Raw genomic sequence first — 20,566 nt, forward strand, 5'->3', positions numbered from 1 at the left:
CTCCTCATTTCAACTATGCAAGTCTAGTTTGCGTACCAGGGAAGCCACAACATGTGTAGCTGCACACAAGCTGCTGTGACTGGCTGCCAGTCCGTCTGAAGGAAAATGCTTCTTGGACAAACTGTTTTTTCACTCTGCCAGATTCCAATCTGCATGCAACCTAACTATTATTATTTCGCTGTCATTAGCGGTCGTGCTGGTTTTGACTTTGGAAAAATAAAGAGTGAGTAATAAGTTACTTTCTCAAATTGTCAAGGGGTAAAAAAACTCCAACTCTGCGCAGCCATAAATAGCAAACACAAACTTGTGCTGCAGTACCCCAGAGATCCATGCATTTCACAATTTCACAAATCACATGCTGTTTGTCAGACTTCATAAACACAAACAGGGCACGCAGAATTCAATAGAAAATCAATGTATTCAGATACTGAGATGAAGAGGCTACAACTTCCAGGAAAGCCATGCTAGTTTGAACAGAAGTTGAAGGGTTGTTTACTCTGAAACTCAGATGAACAGATTTCACAGCTGTTCAACTTTTGCCCCTGAAAATAAAGTCTACTGCTGCAGCTACTGAGTTTTTCCTCCCAGTTTCAGATTTCTCCATTACAGAGTATGCAACTTCACATCACGTACATTAAGGAAATCCATTTTAAAGATAGCCATTCTTGAATGTATCCCACTCTTATTACTAAAATTCAGCAACAAAAGCATGTGATGGTACCACATGACATTTTAGTGATGGGATGATATTCTTAGTACTAACACTACCAGCCCTACTTAAAAACTACAGACACTTCGGTATGAACCGAAGGGCAGACTTAATTTAGAAAAAGAAAAAGAGAGAGAGCGACAATGTCAGCTTATTTTATAATGTAAACAAGGTTTATTGCAAATGTGCAGTTGTATCCAAACATCTAGTGAACAACTCTTGAGGATACATTACAGCAACAATACAGTCATCTTTTACAAAACAAATACAAAGGTCAGCTCTAGTTACGACGAAGACTTCTCCCTGTGAAGTTTTGCACATGGTCCTGGTTTGCTCAGCGTCTGCTGTTGTGTGGAAAACATAACGAGTCTTTGGTAGCTAGAAAACAACAACAATAACAACAGCAGCAACTGAGGACAGTGTGAGAATGCGTTCCTCTCTTTCTTTACAGGCACTGTTGTCATGCCATTGTTTTCGAGTTGGCATCTGAGCAGGTAAACAGGCCAGATGCTCGATGACGCTGCTACAGTCAGGAGTGCATCTGCAGCGAGAAATGCAGGTGTCTGCTTGCAAGCAAGCTATACTATGTTAATCTCAGGACTTTTAAACTCTATGTACATTGTAGTTATTCCGTCAAGAGTTAGGAAAACAGATATGCACCATATATTACAAAATAAGAAACGTTTGAAGAAAAAACACAATGTTCCTACTTTACAAACGACTGATTTTTGTTCCAAAATCAAAAACAAAAACAGAGCAGGATTAATTTTCCCCCATAAGCAGCAAGCCCCAACTGCAGGCAATACAAAATTACACTTTTTGAATCATTAACAGTATACTGATCGGTTCACCAGCTCTAAAAACATTAATCTGTACTGACCTCTACCTCTGTTGCCCAGCTTATTCTGTTAATTATTGGTGTTATGCTCGGATGTACACAAACACATCAGCAATACATTGTCGGTACAGGTAAAGTCTTTGTTATGAGGCTGAAATGTACTGCTGCAAGGCTTTTGAGACAAATCCACGCAATGGGGCACCTCTCACTGAGACCTGGAGGGCCGTCTCAGATGGGTTTCCTGTGAGTAATGGAAGAGCAAACTCTCCACACTTTTCCAAGTCAAGCACCTGCAGGGCCAGCCCGATCAACACCTTCTCACCTATTGGAAGGGTTAGGCTAGGCAGGGAAAGCCGCCCTCTGTCAGCAAGTTCTCGACTGTGTCTAGTCAGAACCTTCTCGCTACTCTTAACACTTTCGTCTACATTAGAGGGAACATGACAAAAAGCTGGACGGTATCAGAGGACGGGCCTGACATGGCACCGGTCAGAGCGTCTTCAGTTCTGGTCTGTGCTTATCAGTGTCAACAGTTCGTTTGTGTCCCATCGATCATTTAAAGCCCAGATGCTTCACCTTCATTGTTTTGAAGAGATCTCTGCGGCAGCGATTTAATGACGCTTTCATTCAAATGGAGGTCCATAATTGGAAAGAGACAGTGGCTCTGCCCGCCCCAAGGCAGAGCCACTTATACAGCAGAACCAGTGCTGTGGTTGCAGGTCTGCTGCTGCTGCTGCTGCTGTTCCGGAGTGCCCTGGATGTTCTGATTGTCCAGGGGTAACAGCACATCCGTCGGGATGCGCGACTGGAACTTCTCCAGCTGCTCTGGACTGGCTAGGTTCTTCAGCAGGTAGTTCTCTCTCTCCAGCTGGTTGTTCTTCTCAGCCAGCTCCTTGATCTGTTCCTTGAGGATCTCCACCTCCTCACGCACTGCATACATCAGGTGGTTCTTGACAAGGTCCTGTCATAGCAAAAGAAGAGAGGTTAGTTTAGGTACATAAAACAGAGCAACTGTTACAGCCTGCAAGGCTGGTTTGATTGCTTGCACAGTCTAAAAGAAGGACTGGGTTTGCCAGCCAAGTTTTTCCATTAGAGGATATCTGCTACTATATTTTACTCCTAGTCTCACATGTACTTCTTGTGATCTAGCAGGCACAATAAAGTTCACATGTTACTTAACTCAAAGGTGCACATTCCTGCACGTTTACTACTTTGCACATCAATAAAGCGTGCAGCAGCCTGTGCTACGGTCACATTGCAGGGACTTCCTAGACACTTCACAGAGCTGATTTTACATAACTGTATTTTGGGCGGTCGTTGATTATAACTGTTCTGATGTATGAATTAACCTTTAGTAAAGAAATCTAGCAAAATCTCACAGTTTTAAGGTCTGGGAGGGAAAATATCTACTGTGATACAGAATTAACATTTTAACTTTGTGGTTATTATCACTTTGAAGGAAACAGCTATGCTACTTGTACACTGCATGCATGTGTAATGCATCTCGGTGTAGTGGCTGGTGTGTTATTAGCTTACCATGGCCTGCTCGATTTTGTTGTCGATGGCCACAACGCTAGCACCAGAGGCACTGCAAAAGAGAAGAAATAGAGCCCATTAATTAACATTCTGCAACTTAAAACTCTTCAAGTCACCTCATATTCCACAAAAGAAAAACAAAGAAAACATGTCGCTCCAATTCTGGGAATTCCCAGGGTTACTAAGGTGAAACAGAAAGCATTCCAAACGGAAATGAAAACCGTTTGCTCCGCTGGTATCTTGGCTACTTTTGCCAAACATAAACTACACGTCAATTGCTTTTGGAGTCAGATTAAGGTTTTATTTAGGTTTCAGTGTAACCTTGTTACTGAGTATGCGGCAGCCAGCTAGCGATAAGGCAAATAGGGCAGAACAGATATCTGTTCAAAGTCCACAAAGGCAGCAGAGAGAAACACAGCTCAGCAGAAAGCATTTGGGAACTCTTAACATCAGAAATCGAGCACATAAATGTGTTTTGAACCACCAGCAAAGCATTCAGTATTGAAGCAGAATGAGGAAATAAAAGAAAAAGAACAAAACAGACGAACGTTTGGTAAAACCTCACACATAAATAAAAAAGAACCGTATTCAAGTATTTGATGACCATTTACCTGTTGTCAAGTTTGACCGAAACAACGTCTCCTCCGAGTAAAGAGGAGAAGAAAGAGATGGAGAAGTTATGCAACTGGTAGACGGCAACCTCCATTGGTGTTTTAGCGAACATCTCCGTGCTCATGTTGAGTACCAGACTCGTTTGGATAATATTTCTCGCCACGTTTGCGGCTGGTTGATCAGCTAAATAGGGATCCGGGTTTGTTTCGTCTTTAGCAACGATGCACTAACTCGCTTCGGGCTAAGCGCAGTGCTGTGTCGGGTTTGTCAGCTTCGCGGATTTTTACAAGCGACTGTCTGATGCTATTTCTGCCACCGGCCAGTATTTGAACGACTGCCGTTCTGACGTCACATGACGCGTGCATGAATTAGTCAAATAAGCTGAGAAGGAGGGGTGAAGGGAGGGGGGCAGTTTTTTTCTTTTTGGTGCCTTCCAGTGTCATGAGCAAAAAACAAGAACAGTGTGAGATTGATAAACAGCCACGACCTCAGCATTTTTGTTGTTTTTTTGACATAATAGTTAAACCATAGGTCACGTAGTGATCATTCAATACCTTGATCATAAGATTGGCTGTAGCATTGATTATGTGTTTGGTCTTCATTTAACTACTTTTTATGTTTTTTTTCCTCTGCAGGTTCAGTATAATCAGGATAAGCATGATGCAATGACGTTCAGAACTAATAAAAATCCCAAATACTAAAGTGATGCATTAATTTTGCATCCTTCCTTTTATCTGTTTTATCAGATCATTAACATGGCTATATGATAATTATTGCATATACCTTATATATATAAGGTATATAATACTTATCACTTATATAAGCAATCATAACCCTTTAAAATGAAAGAAATATAAGCTTGATGTGGGTCTTGAATCACTTCTCATCAGTAAACCTTTTTGATAGTTTAGCCGTGCACCAGTTAAAGCAAAGCAGTCACGATAAACAATTAGGTTTCATTACCCTTTTAGTAAACAGTTACTACTCCAAATGCCGAGCTTAAACGTCAGCATTTGAAGGCAGCGTCAGCTCTGCCCCGCTGCTGAACTTCTCGTGAGTCTCTGCGAACCCACAGACCGAAATCCGCAAAGCTGCAACAAGTAGTAGAAAACAAACTATCTGAACACGTTAGCCTGCACTGTTACTCGTTCTTGCAGCAAATTAAAACCCTCGATTGATGTAAATAAAGCCAAAAAGTTTTTCCTTATACTGTCATATGGCTAATTTATTAAACGGGCTTATTTAACAAGTGATTTTTAATGTGACTTCTTAGGAAGATTGTTTTTTTTTTTATTTCTTTTTTTATCGAGTTACTTTACATGTCAGTACTGACAGTGTTACCGACATGTAAAAGAAAAAAACCCTCGCATTTTGTTCACATGACTGGTTGATGATACTCTGGAGTTTTTCACAGTATATGCTCTAACGGAATGTCCTGCACCATCCACACGTACCATATGCACATGTATAGGTACTTTTCCGTCCTATCCACAGGTAAATTTCCAATCAGTCTATGTCTGAACTCTACCGGACTCTAGTGGTGAAAATGTAGACTACAGTGCACTTGGGCAACAAAATTAATTAGAGGGAACCTGGTGTTTCCTTGGGAATTTTCCGTACACCGTACATTTCCAGGTTGTTTTTCCAGTTCTGGAAATTCTCAAATGGCATTCTATATTTATAGTTAAGGACTTAGCTCCTACTTGTTCATATGGTATATGCCTACCACATCATTTCTTGTTCCTTTTAGTTTTTATCACACTACAGTCCATTGTCTCAGCCAATAAACAACATACTGCAGGATATTTAATGGGTGATCTGTACCTCTATAGCAGAGGTGGGCAATTAATTTTCCCAAGGGGCTCACTGGGAAACTGGGATTGTTGTGGAGGGCTGTACCAACAAGCTTTTAAAGTGATAAAATTAATATTGAGCAAAATTGAGTTCAGCTTATTAGTACTACCCTCCACAACAGTCCCAGTTTCTCATGTGGCCCCCTTGGGAAAGTTAATTGACCACCCCTGCGTAGTTACATTAAGCATCAACAACCTCTTACCGGAGTACATCAATTTGCAACGCTCTCTAAGCGAGACCTTTTCGAACGGGCATGTTACCACATGAAGCTCAAATGCATCCACACAAAGCATAAAATAATAAGTCATTTGTCACATAGGATAACTACAAAGGATACAGAGAGAGAACACCTGCTGTCATCCCATTTTTTCCATCACATTACCCACTGCTATTATTGCGTAATAGACCTTGTTTTCGCTGCAGGTTTTAATAGCTTTAATGTAATTTCCCGGCACTTCTCAGCTGTCACATTATGTTCCATTTTGTTGTTGCAATTATCTGATTCAATACTGATAATAAGCCAATTACAATTTTATTAAAGAGTCTCTGCATAACAATTCTTCTACAGGCACATCAACTTGTGGAATATTCAACCATGGATAACTTTTATGCAGATTCCCTGCTGAGGGGATCAACTCTATTAAATTTTGCTCATTCATAATCCACATCCTTTCAGTCATATCTTTCAAAAGGATATTAGGTCTATTTAAATAAGGACAGAAAAAAAAATTAGGATGTTATCTGAATAAAATAATTCAATTATGAGTCCAAAGATATTTTTTGCATGATCACACATGCCTAAAGACCGTGGACCTGCATTTAAAATATTAAATAATCCCAGACCTCTAACTTTTTATAACTTTAAAAACCAAATTCCTTTTTTTTCCTTCTGTTTTTTTGAAAGAGGAGAAGAAGGAGTTGTGTTACATAACAAAACAATTAAAGTGGTTGGACTTCTGGTTGGACTAACAAGGCTTAGCAGAAAGCACAGTGACTGGGTATTAGGGCCCATCGTGCCTGTCGTCTCAGATTTCGTGCTGCGACAGTTCAGCTGCCAGGTTTAATATCCAGCCCGCTTCGAGCAATGGGAGACAGGTGAATTACCCTGCCCAGCAGTGATAGTCCCATTTTGGAGGAAGGAGTCACAGCGAATGTCTTCAGCTGAGATGCACAGATAGGACCTACACAGTGGGGAGCCTTCCAGCACAGTATAACCAATGAACCGCATTAGGTAAGATGATCACAGTGTAAACTGAGTCTCCTGCTTTTCCTACTACAGAAGCTTTAGAATCACTCTGATACAAATTTAAGTGATGGAAAATACTGATTAAATTCCTCCTTTCAAGAGGAATACAGATTTTTCCTGCCTTTTCAAAAAATAAATACCCTCGTGTTTCCGTGGAACACCTAATGCCTAACAATTTCGGCGTGTGCCCAATTCAGTGAGTCATTTTGGAGCTAGGCGATGGCCCACAGTTTCCATCAGATGTCTCCTGCGCAAGAGCCAACTCCATTATATAATACCATGATTCATCTGTACTGATGGCTTCAAAAGAATAAGGCCGTCACATAATACCAGCCTTCCAGCTTTTTGTTATGAACAGCATTTTAGGAGTTGTACTTTTTCCCCGTCAAATTGAAGCTATTCATAATACTGCAGAGAAAATATATACAGAAGAAAAATTCTTTTTGGGCCAATTAGGAATGCATAGCGTGGATAAGAGTGTGGCCCGACAATACTCGTGCATGCCAAAGGTTGCAGCCAGAGGCTATCTCAGAGGAAGCTGGCAGTGTGGGCAACAAGAACAGCTACAAACAATGAATACTGAATTCACACTGAACTCATTCATACACTAGGACACCCAGAGGCAGTCGTTATTATCTCATCACCTCAGACTCTTGAGCCATGAATAACAATAGGGCACATGGCCTTGGTCTCTCTCATGAGATGTTTCAATAAATTCATGCCCTGGTATTGAATGTAACATTTCTTTATGTGATATATTGTGCAGGCAGAGAGTGATGACAGGATTGACACTGCTATCCAAGGACTGGTAGTGATATCACTTTTCCCGCTTTCAGTGCCGCGGGCACAAAAATCCATTTTTCAAAGTCACCACGAGCAACAGTCCAAAATAACACCCCAAACGAACGTGTTACTCTAGTAATCCCCATAAGTACATCTGATAATGAGCCTGAAGCTGCAGCATTTTCTTCTAGTGCTGTTTCTCACCACATGAGCAGATTGAACATTATGAAAACTGTAACGGCAATCGTTTCATTTAAGGATTGTAACTGCTGAAAATACTGCAATGACAACTCTATATCATTTAGATGTTGACAAGCTGCCAGCCTCCAGAGCTCGTCTTCTCTTTAACCGCCTTTGGCGTGCGCATCTGTCACCGACACATGTTACTGTCGAGCCTGGCAAATGTCCCCACACCACAAGCAAGACAAATTCTCCTACTGTCCTCGGCCGCCCCCACTTACCGCCGATCTGGCCTCTTGAACAGACTCGGTGAGTAAGGGGGTGAGTAGCTCATAGGTCTCTCAGGAAAGTTGAAGTGCTGGTAGTGACAGCAGAATCTCTGGGATTGTTCGGCCAGCCGGAGGGCGCACACCGACCTAGGGGAGGGTGGCCGTGCCCCAAGAGGGGCAACTTCAGCAGGACGCGTCTTAGACTGTCCCATTCTGGCTTCCAAATGAAGAGGCTGTTCAAGAGTCGAAAGCCCTCTTAGTGTTAGCTCACTGTTCTGCTGTTGTTTGCTCTCAGCAGCTGTTTTCTCAGAGCACAAAGAGACAATTGAGGTCTGGCGAAACCTCTGGATATGCAGCCATAGCTGTGAGTGCCATGCTCAGGCTGACACTTGTATGATGCGTCTCCAATCTGGCTGAATACAATGGCCTCAGAGTTACAATGAAAATGCCAGTTTGCTGAAATGGCGCCAGCGGTTTCATCTCTAAATCACTGGAGTGCCTCTTTGAGGCAAACAAAGCAAAAGGTATTTCTCTGACTGCACCTAAAGGGAACAATCATCATGCCTGTCTCCTTACCTCATGTAATCGGCCATAATAAGTGCAATAAAAATATAATCGGGCCATTCTCCTATGATGTGAAACAAACTTGTTAATGTAATGAACCTTTACACCACAAAACAAGTTTTTTGGACACCTCATTACACAACTCCTTGTAATTTGCATATAACTTAGCTCAGCTGCCTCATATGCAACATGCCTTATCATGTACTTGAGTTAAAAAATCCCAAAGTACTTTTAATTGCTGGGTTTGTCAACTGCAGTATGCTTTCATTGTAATCAAAGGGTGTAAATGTTTGAAGAGCTACTGCTGTTGTTAAAGGTGTAACACCAAAATGAACCCACGCTTTGCATAACTAGTTTCTTTTTAATTTGACAGCTCCATGTAAGTGTCTCGCATGTCTGTCTCCATTTAATCCAGTCTGTTGACAAGACATTTGATAGTCTGTAGACTGTGATACACAGACGAGTGTGGTTTTACACAACAGGACAGTATGTGAAACCAGTTCTTCAAGCAAATCTCCAGTGCATATGTAGGGCTATCAGACAGAAAGCTTCATCCATCTTCATCCAGAAATGGGAGTCTGTGGCATATTTTAAGGAAATAAAATATAAAGGCAATAAGCTTTTAGTCAGCACTGATAATTTGGTCGGTTAATTTTACCACACTGCTTGGAAATTAACAAATTGCCATCTATATTTCCTTGTAGCAGAGGAATTTCGGGTTAACTCAGTTCACAGTGTCAAACAATCACAGATCTCTATCAGCATTCAGGGTTGTTTTTCTTGGACAGCTTTCCTCCAGATCTGCTTACTTTGCTGTACAGAGCAGTTCAGGAGCAGTTCATGTTAAATCTGTAATATTTAATCACTGTGTATTCTGCAAGGTCACGCAAGGAAACCTGCTTTCCTACAGTTTTACAAGGTCACATTTGTGCAGCTCAGGGCATTTTTGTCCTTTAAGGTATGGATTACGTATCCCACTTAATGTAGTGTTTACTTTTTATGTAACCCCCTGACATATTTCTCAATTTGCCTGCAGTAAGCAAGAAGATGACAGTGTGCCAACCAGTTTTTGAGCCCCTTGCTTTTGTTTTTCCGCCACACCAAAGGTGCCCTGTAATTACATGTCTCGAGAAAGTAATCTTCCTACCGACCAGACAGTCGATCATGTTACAACATGTGGTGTTAAGTAACTTTAAGAAATTTGAATAACTGTGTTTCCCCGACTCTTAAAAGAAATGAACAGAATAAGAATGAGCTTTGGGGAAAAAATGTAAATATGACTTTTGCTGTCGTATAATTTCAGAAGAGCAGTGATGATGTAAATCCTAGATTGATTTTCAGTGAAACAGAAAGAGGAAAAAAGGAAGAAATTACACACCTGGGATATAAATATCAGCCACCAGCTGCTGTATTAAGCAGGTTTACTAAATTACAGGCAAAAAAATAAATACCAACTTTGAGGGGATTACTTATCTACATTAAAGGCTTTAATTGTGATCTTCATAGTATAAAGAAGAAACATTTCTTCGCTTGTTTTTTAAAAGCCCAATCTCACTAAATCAGAAGCTACAACAAACAGGTGTGTGTGTGCGTTCGTGAACATGTGTAGTCCTCGCCATCTGTAGGGAACTGTACCTATCTGATTAGTCCCTTGATAGAGAACCTCCTTTGCTTTATAACAGCTGTCTGGGTGCTAACCTGTGTTCATTATCATTAAAAAGACAAGACAAGGACTACCGGCTTAATGCAGTTTCCCACGGCAACATAAAGGTCCGTTTGAATGGTTTGCTTACCAGAAATTGTTATTATATTTCATTTTAGCCAATACATAATTATATTCAGTTCATTTACAGTAGCTTTCACCGTAACTAATAGAAGAACAGGCACTATTGTAGAAATGGTGATGTGCAGTATATTGCAGTTAACAAGCGTGGGGACTTTGCAGCATCTGGCACCAGAATGCAACTCAGCAGAAGTCAGACAGCTTCAGGCCATAATGTAAAGATTTACCTTGTATTCTAACGAGCAACATGTTCTGGCTAAATTTACTGTGAAAATACTGAAGTAGAGCGGAGGCCCAGAGGACTGTGTTAAGGGAATATCACAGGTGAAACCCTGTCAGGCAACATTCATATCCCAGCCCCAAATCTTCCCCCCACAAACAGTATGTTCGAGTCAGTAGCCCTTAGGATTCCCATCTGTGTTTTACTGCGTTTACACTGACATTGGCAGAGGAGAACACGCGCACACACATGCAGACACACCATATTGTTCACTCTGAAAGATGGCAAACTCTCTGACTAGTATGGATGCAGTTTAGTGATCTCTCAAAACGCTACAGGGGTGCAAACTGGAAAGGAACTATGGGTCTACCCAATACTATATTCTGTTCAGTTGATAATGGAAACATTTAAAATAAAAAATATGTATCCAAGACAGATAAAAAAAAACATTCTGTGTTTACGTGAAAGTATGTATATATTTAAAGACTGGATCTAGTGGATGACACTTCGCATGGCTGGATCACATCCCAGAACAAAGGGTTGCAGAGTTCACTGCCATTAATCTGTCTAACTATGGAATGCTGACATCGGACTAGATATGGGCACAGGCTTCACTGAAATCCACTGCAGTCTGGTGGATCTGCAGCAAAGTTGACTGTTACACACATTCATCCGTTGATACTAAATGATAGTATCAGGTTTAACTTGTCAGGAGTTGGTTGGATTTACTGTCAACCCTATCAGCAACTAGAACATTAGTAAGCAATTAGAAATGTGATTTTAGCACAGGATGTTCATCATAATCATGGCTGTCACTGGCAAGCATACAGTATAACTAAATACAGTTAGAGCTATAAATGTTTGGCTAATGTCACTTTTTTAATTATATCTCTGTACACTAGCATAGTGAATTTTAAATCAAAGCTAAGATCTGACTGAAGTGCAGACTTTCAGATTTAATTCATAGGTTTTGTGAAAAAGTAGTTTATTAACACTTTATTACTCCTAATAATTTCTATCAATAGTCCCCAATTCCCAGATGTTCAAAATTAGTTGACCAAAATAGAATCATGCTAAATTTAAGTACTGTGTTTAATACTTAGAACAAAATTATTGTAGTTAAAGACAACCCGTGGGCTCTGTCAGGTCTTCAATAGAAACCACTTTCATCCACTCCTTGTTTGTCTGTCTTTCTGTTTTCACTTTTAACTTTAATAACTGAAAAGCATGATCTAATGGGCAGAGATCAGGTGACTGACCTGGCCACTGAAGAATATCACATTTCTTTGCCTTGAGAAACTCTCGGGCTGGTTTTGCAGTATGATTTGAGTCGTGCACTGTCTGATCAATTATAGAGCAACTGAGTGAATGTGAGCAGAGAGAATACGCCCATACATTTCAGAATTCATCCTGCTGCCTTAGTGATCCAGTTCCACTGCCAGCCATACATGCCTATGCCACACAGATGATGCATTGATGTTTCACATCATGAGCTTGTTTCTCTCCTTCTCCATTGTTTTATATTCCCATTGAACTGATACAAGTTCATTTTGGTTTCATGTGTCCATCCTCTTTGCAGACCTGTGAAGACTCTCAGAGGTTTTCTGGAAAGGTTCTTCTGGCTTTCCTGTACTTGAGTGTAACTAGTGGTCATGAAATATCAAGGGAAGGGGCCTCACCTGGCCATGAAACTGTCTGTAATTCGTGAATGTTTTTGCTCTACCCTTTGAGTTAAAGCTGAAAATGCACTTCAGTCACATTTTGACTGGTTTGAAATTTACTGTGATGGTGTAAAGAGGCAAAATTACAAAAAATATTTTATTCTTTTTATAAGATAAGATAAGATAACCTTTATTAGTCCCACACGTGGGAAATTTGTTTATACTTTATGGACTAGAATAATGAGCAGTCTGCAGTTTTTTAACAATAAGGAAAAGATGAACATCTTTTTCTTTTTAGCTCACTTTCACATGCATGTTTTATAGTATCATTATTCTTTTCATCTTCTTCAAACTATTCCTCATATTCATGTTATGACCTTTCATTTTATGTATATTCTTTCTTGTGATTTCTTCATTTTTCCATCTTCGTCGCTTTCCAGCTGAGGCTGAGCTAGCTGAGCTTGCAGCTGTGTGACCCGAGTCACCAACAACTGGGACAACACTGGAGGGAGCTTAGGCCTCATTGAGCCATCCTCTGGTGTGTGTTTATGTGTTTGCTTGTGTTTTGCTTGCCTGTGTGTATGCTGATGAATCCAGTTGGTCACACGTTTGCATACGTGCATACTCGCGCGCGTATGACCTTGTCAGCATGATCTGGATTTAACTGGATGATGGACACCCTGCTAACTCTCACTGTCAGTGTCATCCAAACACTGAATCGTTCCCACAGACTCCAGCAGGCTTCTCCGCTGAGTATTAAAGCTAATCCTTTGTCACCTGCGACACGACGATGGAGCAATGACAAAGTTCCCACGGATAATTTGAAACAAGTCATTCCCGGTCATTATGACAGAAAAGCACATTTGCAGCTTTAACACAAACGAGCATCAAACAAACCGCCTTGCAACAAAATGGAAAATAGTTTCCAAAGAAATATGTCGTAAGTCTTTCAAAAGAACTCGAAAGAATTCTAAACCTTTTATGTTGCCTCAGTTACTTTATGTTCTGAGGGGTCTCTTACATCTGTTATTCAGCTATTATTCATTTTTTAGATTCTTTTAAACTACTAAATACAGACATTTGCTGTTTTTTGAAAGAAAATATCAGATAAATCATCACTCATTTCTTGGTAAAATTACTTTGAAGCTAAGACACGGGTGCTTTCTCCTAAGTTCCTACCATTAGCCTGAGGAGGTTCCATCGCAACCTGCTTCACCGATCTCTACAAGCCCAACGACCTATATTATTCTCCTTTAACAAGACCACATGAATGACTCAGATCATACAAAACGCTGTATATCAAAACAAAGATGATAGAATAATGTGTAATATATCTGCTGTGGGTGAGATGTGCAGTTTACCCAAGACTTTAAATCACCTTAAAGGTAAAATAGTTTTTTCAGTGTGTAAAAGAATATATCATTATTAAAGCTACTGCTTAAGCACACATACTGTTCCTGGAACAAACACCTACACATACACATGCAGGCTACTTCACACTACTGTAAGTGTTCCGACCAGAAATAGTAACGCAAACAGAAACAGGGCGAGGACCGCTTCTCATTTGTAATGAATGTAGGCCTTTAATGTTCCCTCCAGGGATCTTACCCGGTATTTGTGTTATAGCTTGAGGCAATGCTATTGAAAACTCTGACTGATTGCTACAGACTTGGAATCGGTGGAGCAGCTGCATGAAATTAGGCTTGTTTATATGTAAATAAGTCCATAAATATACCCAATCTTTAAAGTTGCATTAAAGGCATTTACTGAGGAAAGCCACATTGACTTTTTTCTCAAAGGGAAAGCTGATACAAGTGCAGCTGTGAAGGGAACTCATGTATATTCAGCACCTAATTTGATTCCCCCCCATTCCAAATAGTATCACCAAACCATTTAACGTTGAAGCCAAGAAATCCACAGGGGTATTCAGTCTGTGCAGGCTCACAGAGGTATGGCGTGGATCAAATGCGGGAGAGAAGCGCTGAAGGGTGAGAGGACACTGTGTACACAATATTTCCTCAGCCTGTCTGCATGGTGAGAATCTCATGGACGGCCTGAGACAGACGAGGACAAGGCCAGATGTGCTGGCCACCGTTGTACTTCAAAGAAAATATTTTGCAGTTGAGTAGAAGCCTTATCTTCTTCAGAAGAAAAGCTGAAATATATATATATCCTGATGAAAGTTAATGGGAAGTCTGTTTAATCAACAGAGAGATCCTAATCTAAGTATTTAAACTAACACATGGATGAGTAACGGGGTACTATCATGTTAAAACACTCTGTTGATGTGTTACTGATAGTGTATCAATTCTAAAAGGAAGCATCTTTTTGGTAAGTGATGGTGTGAGCATGCATGTATTTGTATGTATATTTACATGAAAAGTATTGAAAATGGATCATAGCTTTGAGCATGTTGGCATCTTTGCAAAAAACATATAAGTTTTTTTTTTTGTTATTCTAGGCTCCGTGAATATCCAATCATCACACCCTGTATTTATTGTATTTATAGTTTGTCATGGTGTATTTATTATATTTATGGTGTAAGTCTGCCTTAGCTATGGAGATGCCATTAGGACCACTCATTAAGACTGCAGTTGAACTTGTGCTTAAAGTTTTGTACAGCATTTGAAGCCTAAATCTTCAAATGTGGCACCAGTGAAAGGGAGGTTAGATAGGCCTTTGATAGATGTCAGCATCCCATCATTTAATTATTGTTTACATTTTGAAGGCAAATCAAATTCTGAGACAACCTCAAACACTTGTTTTTTTTTCTCAGTTCAGCAGAATTTATATTGTAGCACAAGAGCACTTATTTCAGGATGTGACTCAGCCAGGGGAAGGATCTACATCCACTCTGTTGTGTGATCCAGATTTAATGGGAACACAGTGATATGCTGGCACTGTGCTGCGATTGGCTGAAATGTTGTTTGTGAGTTTAAAGGAACCCCAGCCTATCCTGCCCTCAAAGAGCCAAAATGCCTGCCCCTTATACAGAGATGTAAGTCTTCTAAACAGATAAGAACTTGACTTGACAGGATATGTGGTGACATTGATTAATTAAAATAAACGCAACGTGATGTGATATCTTATCGCACATTAAAAACAAAATGATATGAACCAGAAAAACATAAACATCTACAGTGTTACAACATGTTGCATTGACAGAGTTTAGGGGTTTTTCCATCCGCGTGGGAAATGAGGAAATTTGTCTTTTTACAGTTCTTATTAAAAGAAAACCCTCTTAGTAACTGCTCAGTTTGCATTCTGACAGCAGTTTTCTTTTATTTGTTGTCATCTTTTTATTGTATGTGGAAATGGTTGCCATAAAGAGCTTGAAACCAATCAATCATCGTCTTAGATTTTTACCCACACAAAGATTCTTTTTAAATAACCTTACAGCAGGTTCACGATGTCTTTAAAGAGAAAAAACAGGAAATATGTCCACTTAAGTGACTCTTGAACTTGAAGCCGGTCACAGTATGCAAGACAAATTGTCTATCTGCAGTGTCATTTTCCCCGTTTCCAAGCTGCATTCAAGAGCGTAAACATGATTTGCCATTCCAGTCATTGTATCAAGACGCAGGTAAACAATCTAGGACAAACTGGCCCGCCTCCAGCGTGTACCAAAGGGTTCCAAAGTTCACTTATGAAACTGGAGAACACTCTGTTCTGCACGCACACACCACACAGGTACTGCCACTGGTCATACTTCTGCGCATGTGAAGGTGTGCATTCAAGCATGGATGCCAATAACGCTAAAAGATCCCTACATATGTATGTATGCAAGAAGGACAAAAGTACATCAAGATAGAAAAGCAGACCTACGCAGAAATCAATGTGCACATGCATAAAAAACACAGGGTCACTAACGAATGCCAACAAAGCTGCGTACTAGACACTCTGTCGCTGTCTGAACATGCAGATTTATAGAGTTTGGCATACAACTTCTTTCACTTTTAAGGCACCAGAAAGAAAAGATCTTTAATAATTGGGAACCTTTCATAAGACTGAGGGTTTTCACTGAATGTTGTTGGGTGATTAACAATTGGATTTTAAATGCTCAAAGTTCAGGTCTAGGAAAAGTGGCAGTCTAATCTGTGGTTTTATTCACTGCTATCAGTGACTTTAGAAAACTATTTTAATAGTGCACAACAACTGAACATGTAAGACAGTGATTGCTATGCTTGTGATCTTTTGCAATGAACCCTGACGCTGACGTAAAATCTTTAATCAGATCTGGCCTATCGACAAGGAGAAGTGCGTAAGAGTCCTTTATTGTTTTGAAGATGGACAGATTTGCAGACATAAGCAATGTTTGGGAGCCAGTAGAAGCTGTCACCTTATCTTGACAGCTCACATCACAGAGTTCAAGCGCTGATGTACGAGGCTTCCCACCAGAACGGCAGTGGCTCAACTTTGTGCAGATGCAGCAAGGTTGGGGGAAACACAAAGCAGAATAAAGCATGTGCATTGTAATTTAGGAATGCCATTTCTCTGTGCGGCAGAAGGTATTCAGAAAGAACTGAGGCAGATCATAGGGAAGACTGCTAGAGGTGAGTGAGGTCAAACACTCAGGTACCGCATTCCAGCAAAGCATAGTGTTCCAGGGCTGTCTTTAGCCTCGGTCCTGCAACAACTGAAAAGCATGCTGCTGGAACGATATGCAAACTCTGAGTTCAGCTTTGTTGTTGCAAACAATTACAGCGCACAAAGCCAGGTATGTCCTAAGATCTTTTCAAAAGACCTCTAGGTATCTCACAATATTTATTGACTACAGACATTCAGTACGTCCATCTAAATATGCTGAGTAATATTTAAAATATATAGTTAAAATTCAAAATGGCAAAATCAGATCGGGCTGACATTTGTTATTGGTTTAATAATCATAAAGAAGTAAAGAGTTGTGTTCCCTTTTTCAGCACCTGTCATTCTTTGTCTTTACAGTAAATCCACACTTTAGACAAACAGAAAACCAGTGTCAGTAAAAACCAAATATGATATTTTTGAGGAACTGTTTCAGGAATTTGCAGAAATGAAACAAAATCCTGTATTCCGCAGGTTCCCATGATAACTCCTGACCTACATACACGTGCACACACACAGTCACACCATTATCACCGGTTTCCAGCCTGTGTGACTGATTGTTTTCTTCACACTCCTTTAATGACTGTGGTGTTCTCACGAAGACTCTAATTACATTCTGAACACAAAGGCGGGAGCACGGCGTGGTGCCTGCAAGGTATCTGCGCACCTTTACGATGCAAAAGCACCTGACCAAGCCAAAAACGTTATTTCAGAGAGACGTACATGTAAAAGCAACTTGCCAGAATGTGATTAATTTAGTAGTGTAATTTTTGTGTCTTGTCTGCCACCTTGTGCACAGTCCTTTGTCCTGCCGTCTGTGTCTTTAGGCTCTTTGTGTCTGTCTCGCTCCTCCTCTTTTCTTCCTCTCTGCCTGCACTGCACACCTCCTCTAACAGCTATTGTTATTCCTGTCCTTTCATACAGTCTCAGAGCAGTAAATCCTATCTGACTGGTATGCTTTGGGACGGCCTAACCCTGACTCTGTCTTGAGATAATTATCCTGTCTCTGACCTGTCTAGTCATATTCGTGTTGTCTGGTACGCAGTCACCTTTTTTTGACACAGGTGTTGCCGTGAGAGGATAAGACAGCCCATTACATAAAGTATATGTAACTGTGACCTGCATATGGACAAACAATGGGAGGGGTTAGGGTGAAAGAGCATCCGCCCTGTGCTCAGTGAGCTTAGCTATTTGTGTTGACTTTGCAAGTGTACCATGTCTGGCCTGTGTTCCTGAATAAAGGTGAACACAAGTGATGCTGCCCAGTCACGTCCTTTCACGCTGTTGTTAAAAACATAAAGCAAATCTGTCGAAAGGGTGAAAGCATTCAGCAACCTATAGATGTTTTTTAGACTAGAACCCCCGAGAAATTAAACACAAAAATACATGAATGAGCATGTATCATAATTTACTTCAAAAATCCAAAATATAATTGAAGGACCGATTTACATTTGCAGGATTTGCTCAAAAAGGAAACTGAAGCTACAGAATCTTAGCTGTAATATGTTCTGCTGCTTTAATATTTTATACCCTTTCAGCTCAAAACAAATGCATAACAGACACAGGAACTGGTCTGATGACAAGAACTCAGGGTATCACCTTCCATCAGAGCGCAGTGCACCAGTTATTATTTGTCTGCACTCTGCCGTCTGGGGACAGGACTTTACTTTCTATTATAGGCAAAGCACAAAGCTACCAGACACCAAAACAGGAAAATGTAAAAATGAGGAAGAAAGGAGGAGAAAGAGGGAAAGGGCTTTCACAACTGTTAGGCAGTGTTTCCTCTGATAGGAGGCTTTGGCTGTACTCCCAGTTCTTTAGGTAAACTGTCAAATAACAGGGTTACCTTGAGAGGAGCGCACTAGTTTTGTTTGGAAGAGATGTCGTGAAAAAGTGCGTTAAAATGACAAAGGAATGACGTCTAGGCAGATAAAAAAATAAACTTTTAACTCAGTTGTTCAACCTAGGAAAACACTGTCACAAATGTAAACCTTAAATTGTAAATGTGCAAAATTATAGTCAATACCAAATATTAAGTAGATATACTAAACAAGACATGTATGGCCGTGTACAAATGATGATTCAGTAGGATGTGCAGGAGTAACAGTGCATACATTTGCAAAACTTGTTAGCCTCTTATCACGGGATCAAGACGATAAGAACAATCTAAGTCTTTAATCTGTCCTACTGCACGTCTCAATGTGTCTGTGAAAACAGGTGACATGGACTGTTTAACCCATCACTCCAGGCTAACACTTTTTAGAGCCATTTTCCATCTAGTTAATACCACTGTGGCCTCAGATAATGTGGAGACTTGTTTAAAATATGAATCTGACTTCAACGGTGGCAGCGATGAAAAGAAAACAGAAGTGATGAAACTAAGATGTTAAGCCACTGGCATGAATACCGGTAAGAGTTTGCTTTCACACTGAAAGGACGAGTGTGGAGAAATATATAATTAAGTGAACTGCAAAATCAATTCAGTGGTGGCACTGGGGTTTGCTATTTTATTACACAAATTTTAAAACGAGGATTCCCAAAAGATGAACTTGGGAGGAATTCAAATTGCTTGTTCCCTGTTGACCATCCAATTTGAACCAATGGATTTGTTCCCAACTGTTTCACTGAAATGCAAATGCTTGTTAAGATGCCAACTTGAGAGGGAAATAAAAGACATGCCCCGGGAGAGGTGCTTACTAAGGCACTTTTCAGTGTGACGGCCTAGATATTATTGCCTCTTAATATTGCAAGAAAAACAAAACACTCGAGAGACAAGCACTGCCTGAGCTGAATCTGATATCTCCTCCTACAGAGCACATTTGAATATGAATAGGTGGAAGTATCTTTCTTTTCTTTCAGTTGTGTTCTTGTTTTTATTATATATATGTTCTCCCCTTGCTGGCTGTCAAAGAATAACAGTGAGGGGCTTTGTGTTTTATCAGGGTGTTTCTCTGAATTTCTCAGTGATACATGCTACAATAACATCCTTTCCCTTCAGAGGGCTAGCACATTGGTTCATGAACAAAAAACCCCTGGAAGTACAGCAAAACCACTCACTAAAACTACTAAATGAATCTGGAAAAAATAGATCAATTACAAACTGATGATTCTTGTGACAAATTGATGGAAAATGCATGGGCTGGCCAACATTTTCACACTGTTGTTTGTTCTTTTATTGCAGAATTTCTGTCTGCAGTTCAGCATCTTACTTTGCTAGGTAACATGATGACATCATAATATATTATGCATAGCAAAGGTACTGTTATTAAATTAAAATTATATTTTTGTAGGTGCTGCAGGTGCATGAATGCTACAAATTGTCAATTTTAGTTCAATGGTAGGTGATTGCAAGGCAACATGATGGCATCATAATATATAATATAGATGTGAACTGCCAGGGGACTAAGAGACCTTTGTGCCAGTTTGGTAGCTCAACTACTAATCATGTAGGAGGACTTTGCAGGCAACACAATATATTTGCTGTATTATAGTAATATGCTCACACTAAATCTCACAGCTTCCATTTAACAGCTATTTTTAAAGGTATACTTAAACCAGGAGTTCTAAAAAAACATCCAACGGAAAAATGAAAGACTTGTAAGAGCTTCTTGTATGTATATGGTGTCCCTGCTATGAACTGGCATGTGAGTACCGAGCAGCAAAGTAAATGCTAGACTATGCTAAGCAAGCCAAGGATGATGGATCAATAAAAACATGAAGGTCAGAATGA

The 20,566-nt window shown here is 40.1% G+C and overlaps 1 protein-coding gene across 1 annotated transcript in view; it reads right to left on the reverse strand.

The window, feature by feature from the left end:
* Window positions 1-860: 860 nt before the first annotated feature.
* tsc22d3 (TSC22 domain family, member 3) overlaps window positions 861-20,566 on the reverse strand; it is a 32,366-nt gene continuing 12,660 nt past the window's right edge. The window contains exons 2-3 of the mRNA XM_026142935.2: window positions 3,081-3,132; window positions 861-2,505 (exon numbers count right to left, since the gene is read on the reverse strand). Of these exons, the coding sequence (XP_025998720.2) occupies window positions 2,233-2,505; window positions 3,081-3,132 (325 nt within the window). The 3' untranslated portion in view covers window positions 861-2,232. The remainder of the gene's footprint in view (window positions 2,506-3,080; window positions 3,133-20,566) is intronic.

The sequence above is a fragment of the Astatotilapia calliptera genome, chromosome 2 (assembly GCF_964374335.1).
Source record: "Astatotilapia calliptera chromosome 2, fAstCal68.1, whole genome shotgun sequence".
Taxonomy (NCBI): Eukaryota; Metazoa; Chordata; class Actinopteri; order Cichliformes; family Cichlidae; genus Astatotilapia; species Astatotilapia calliptera.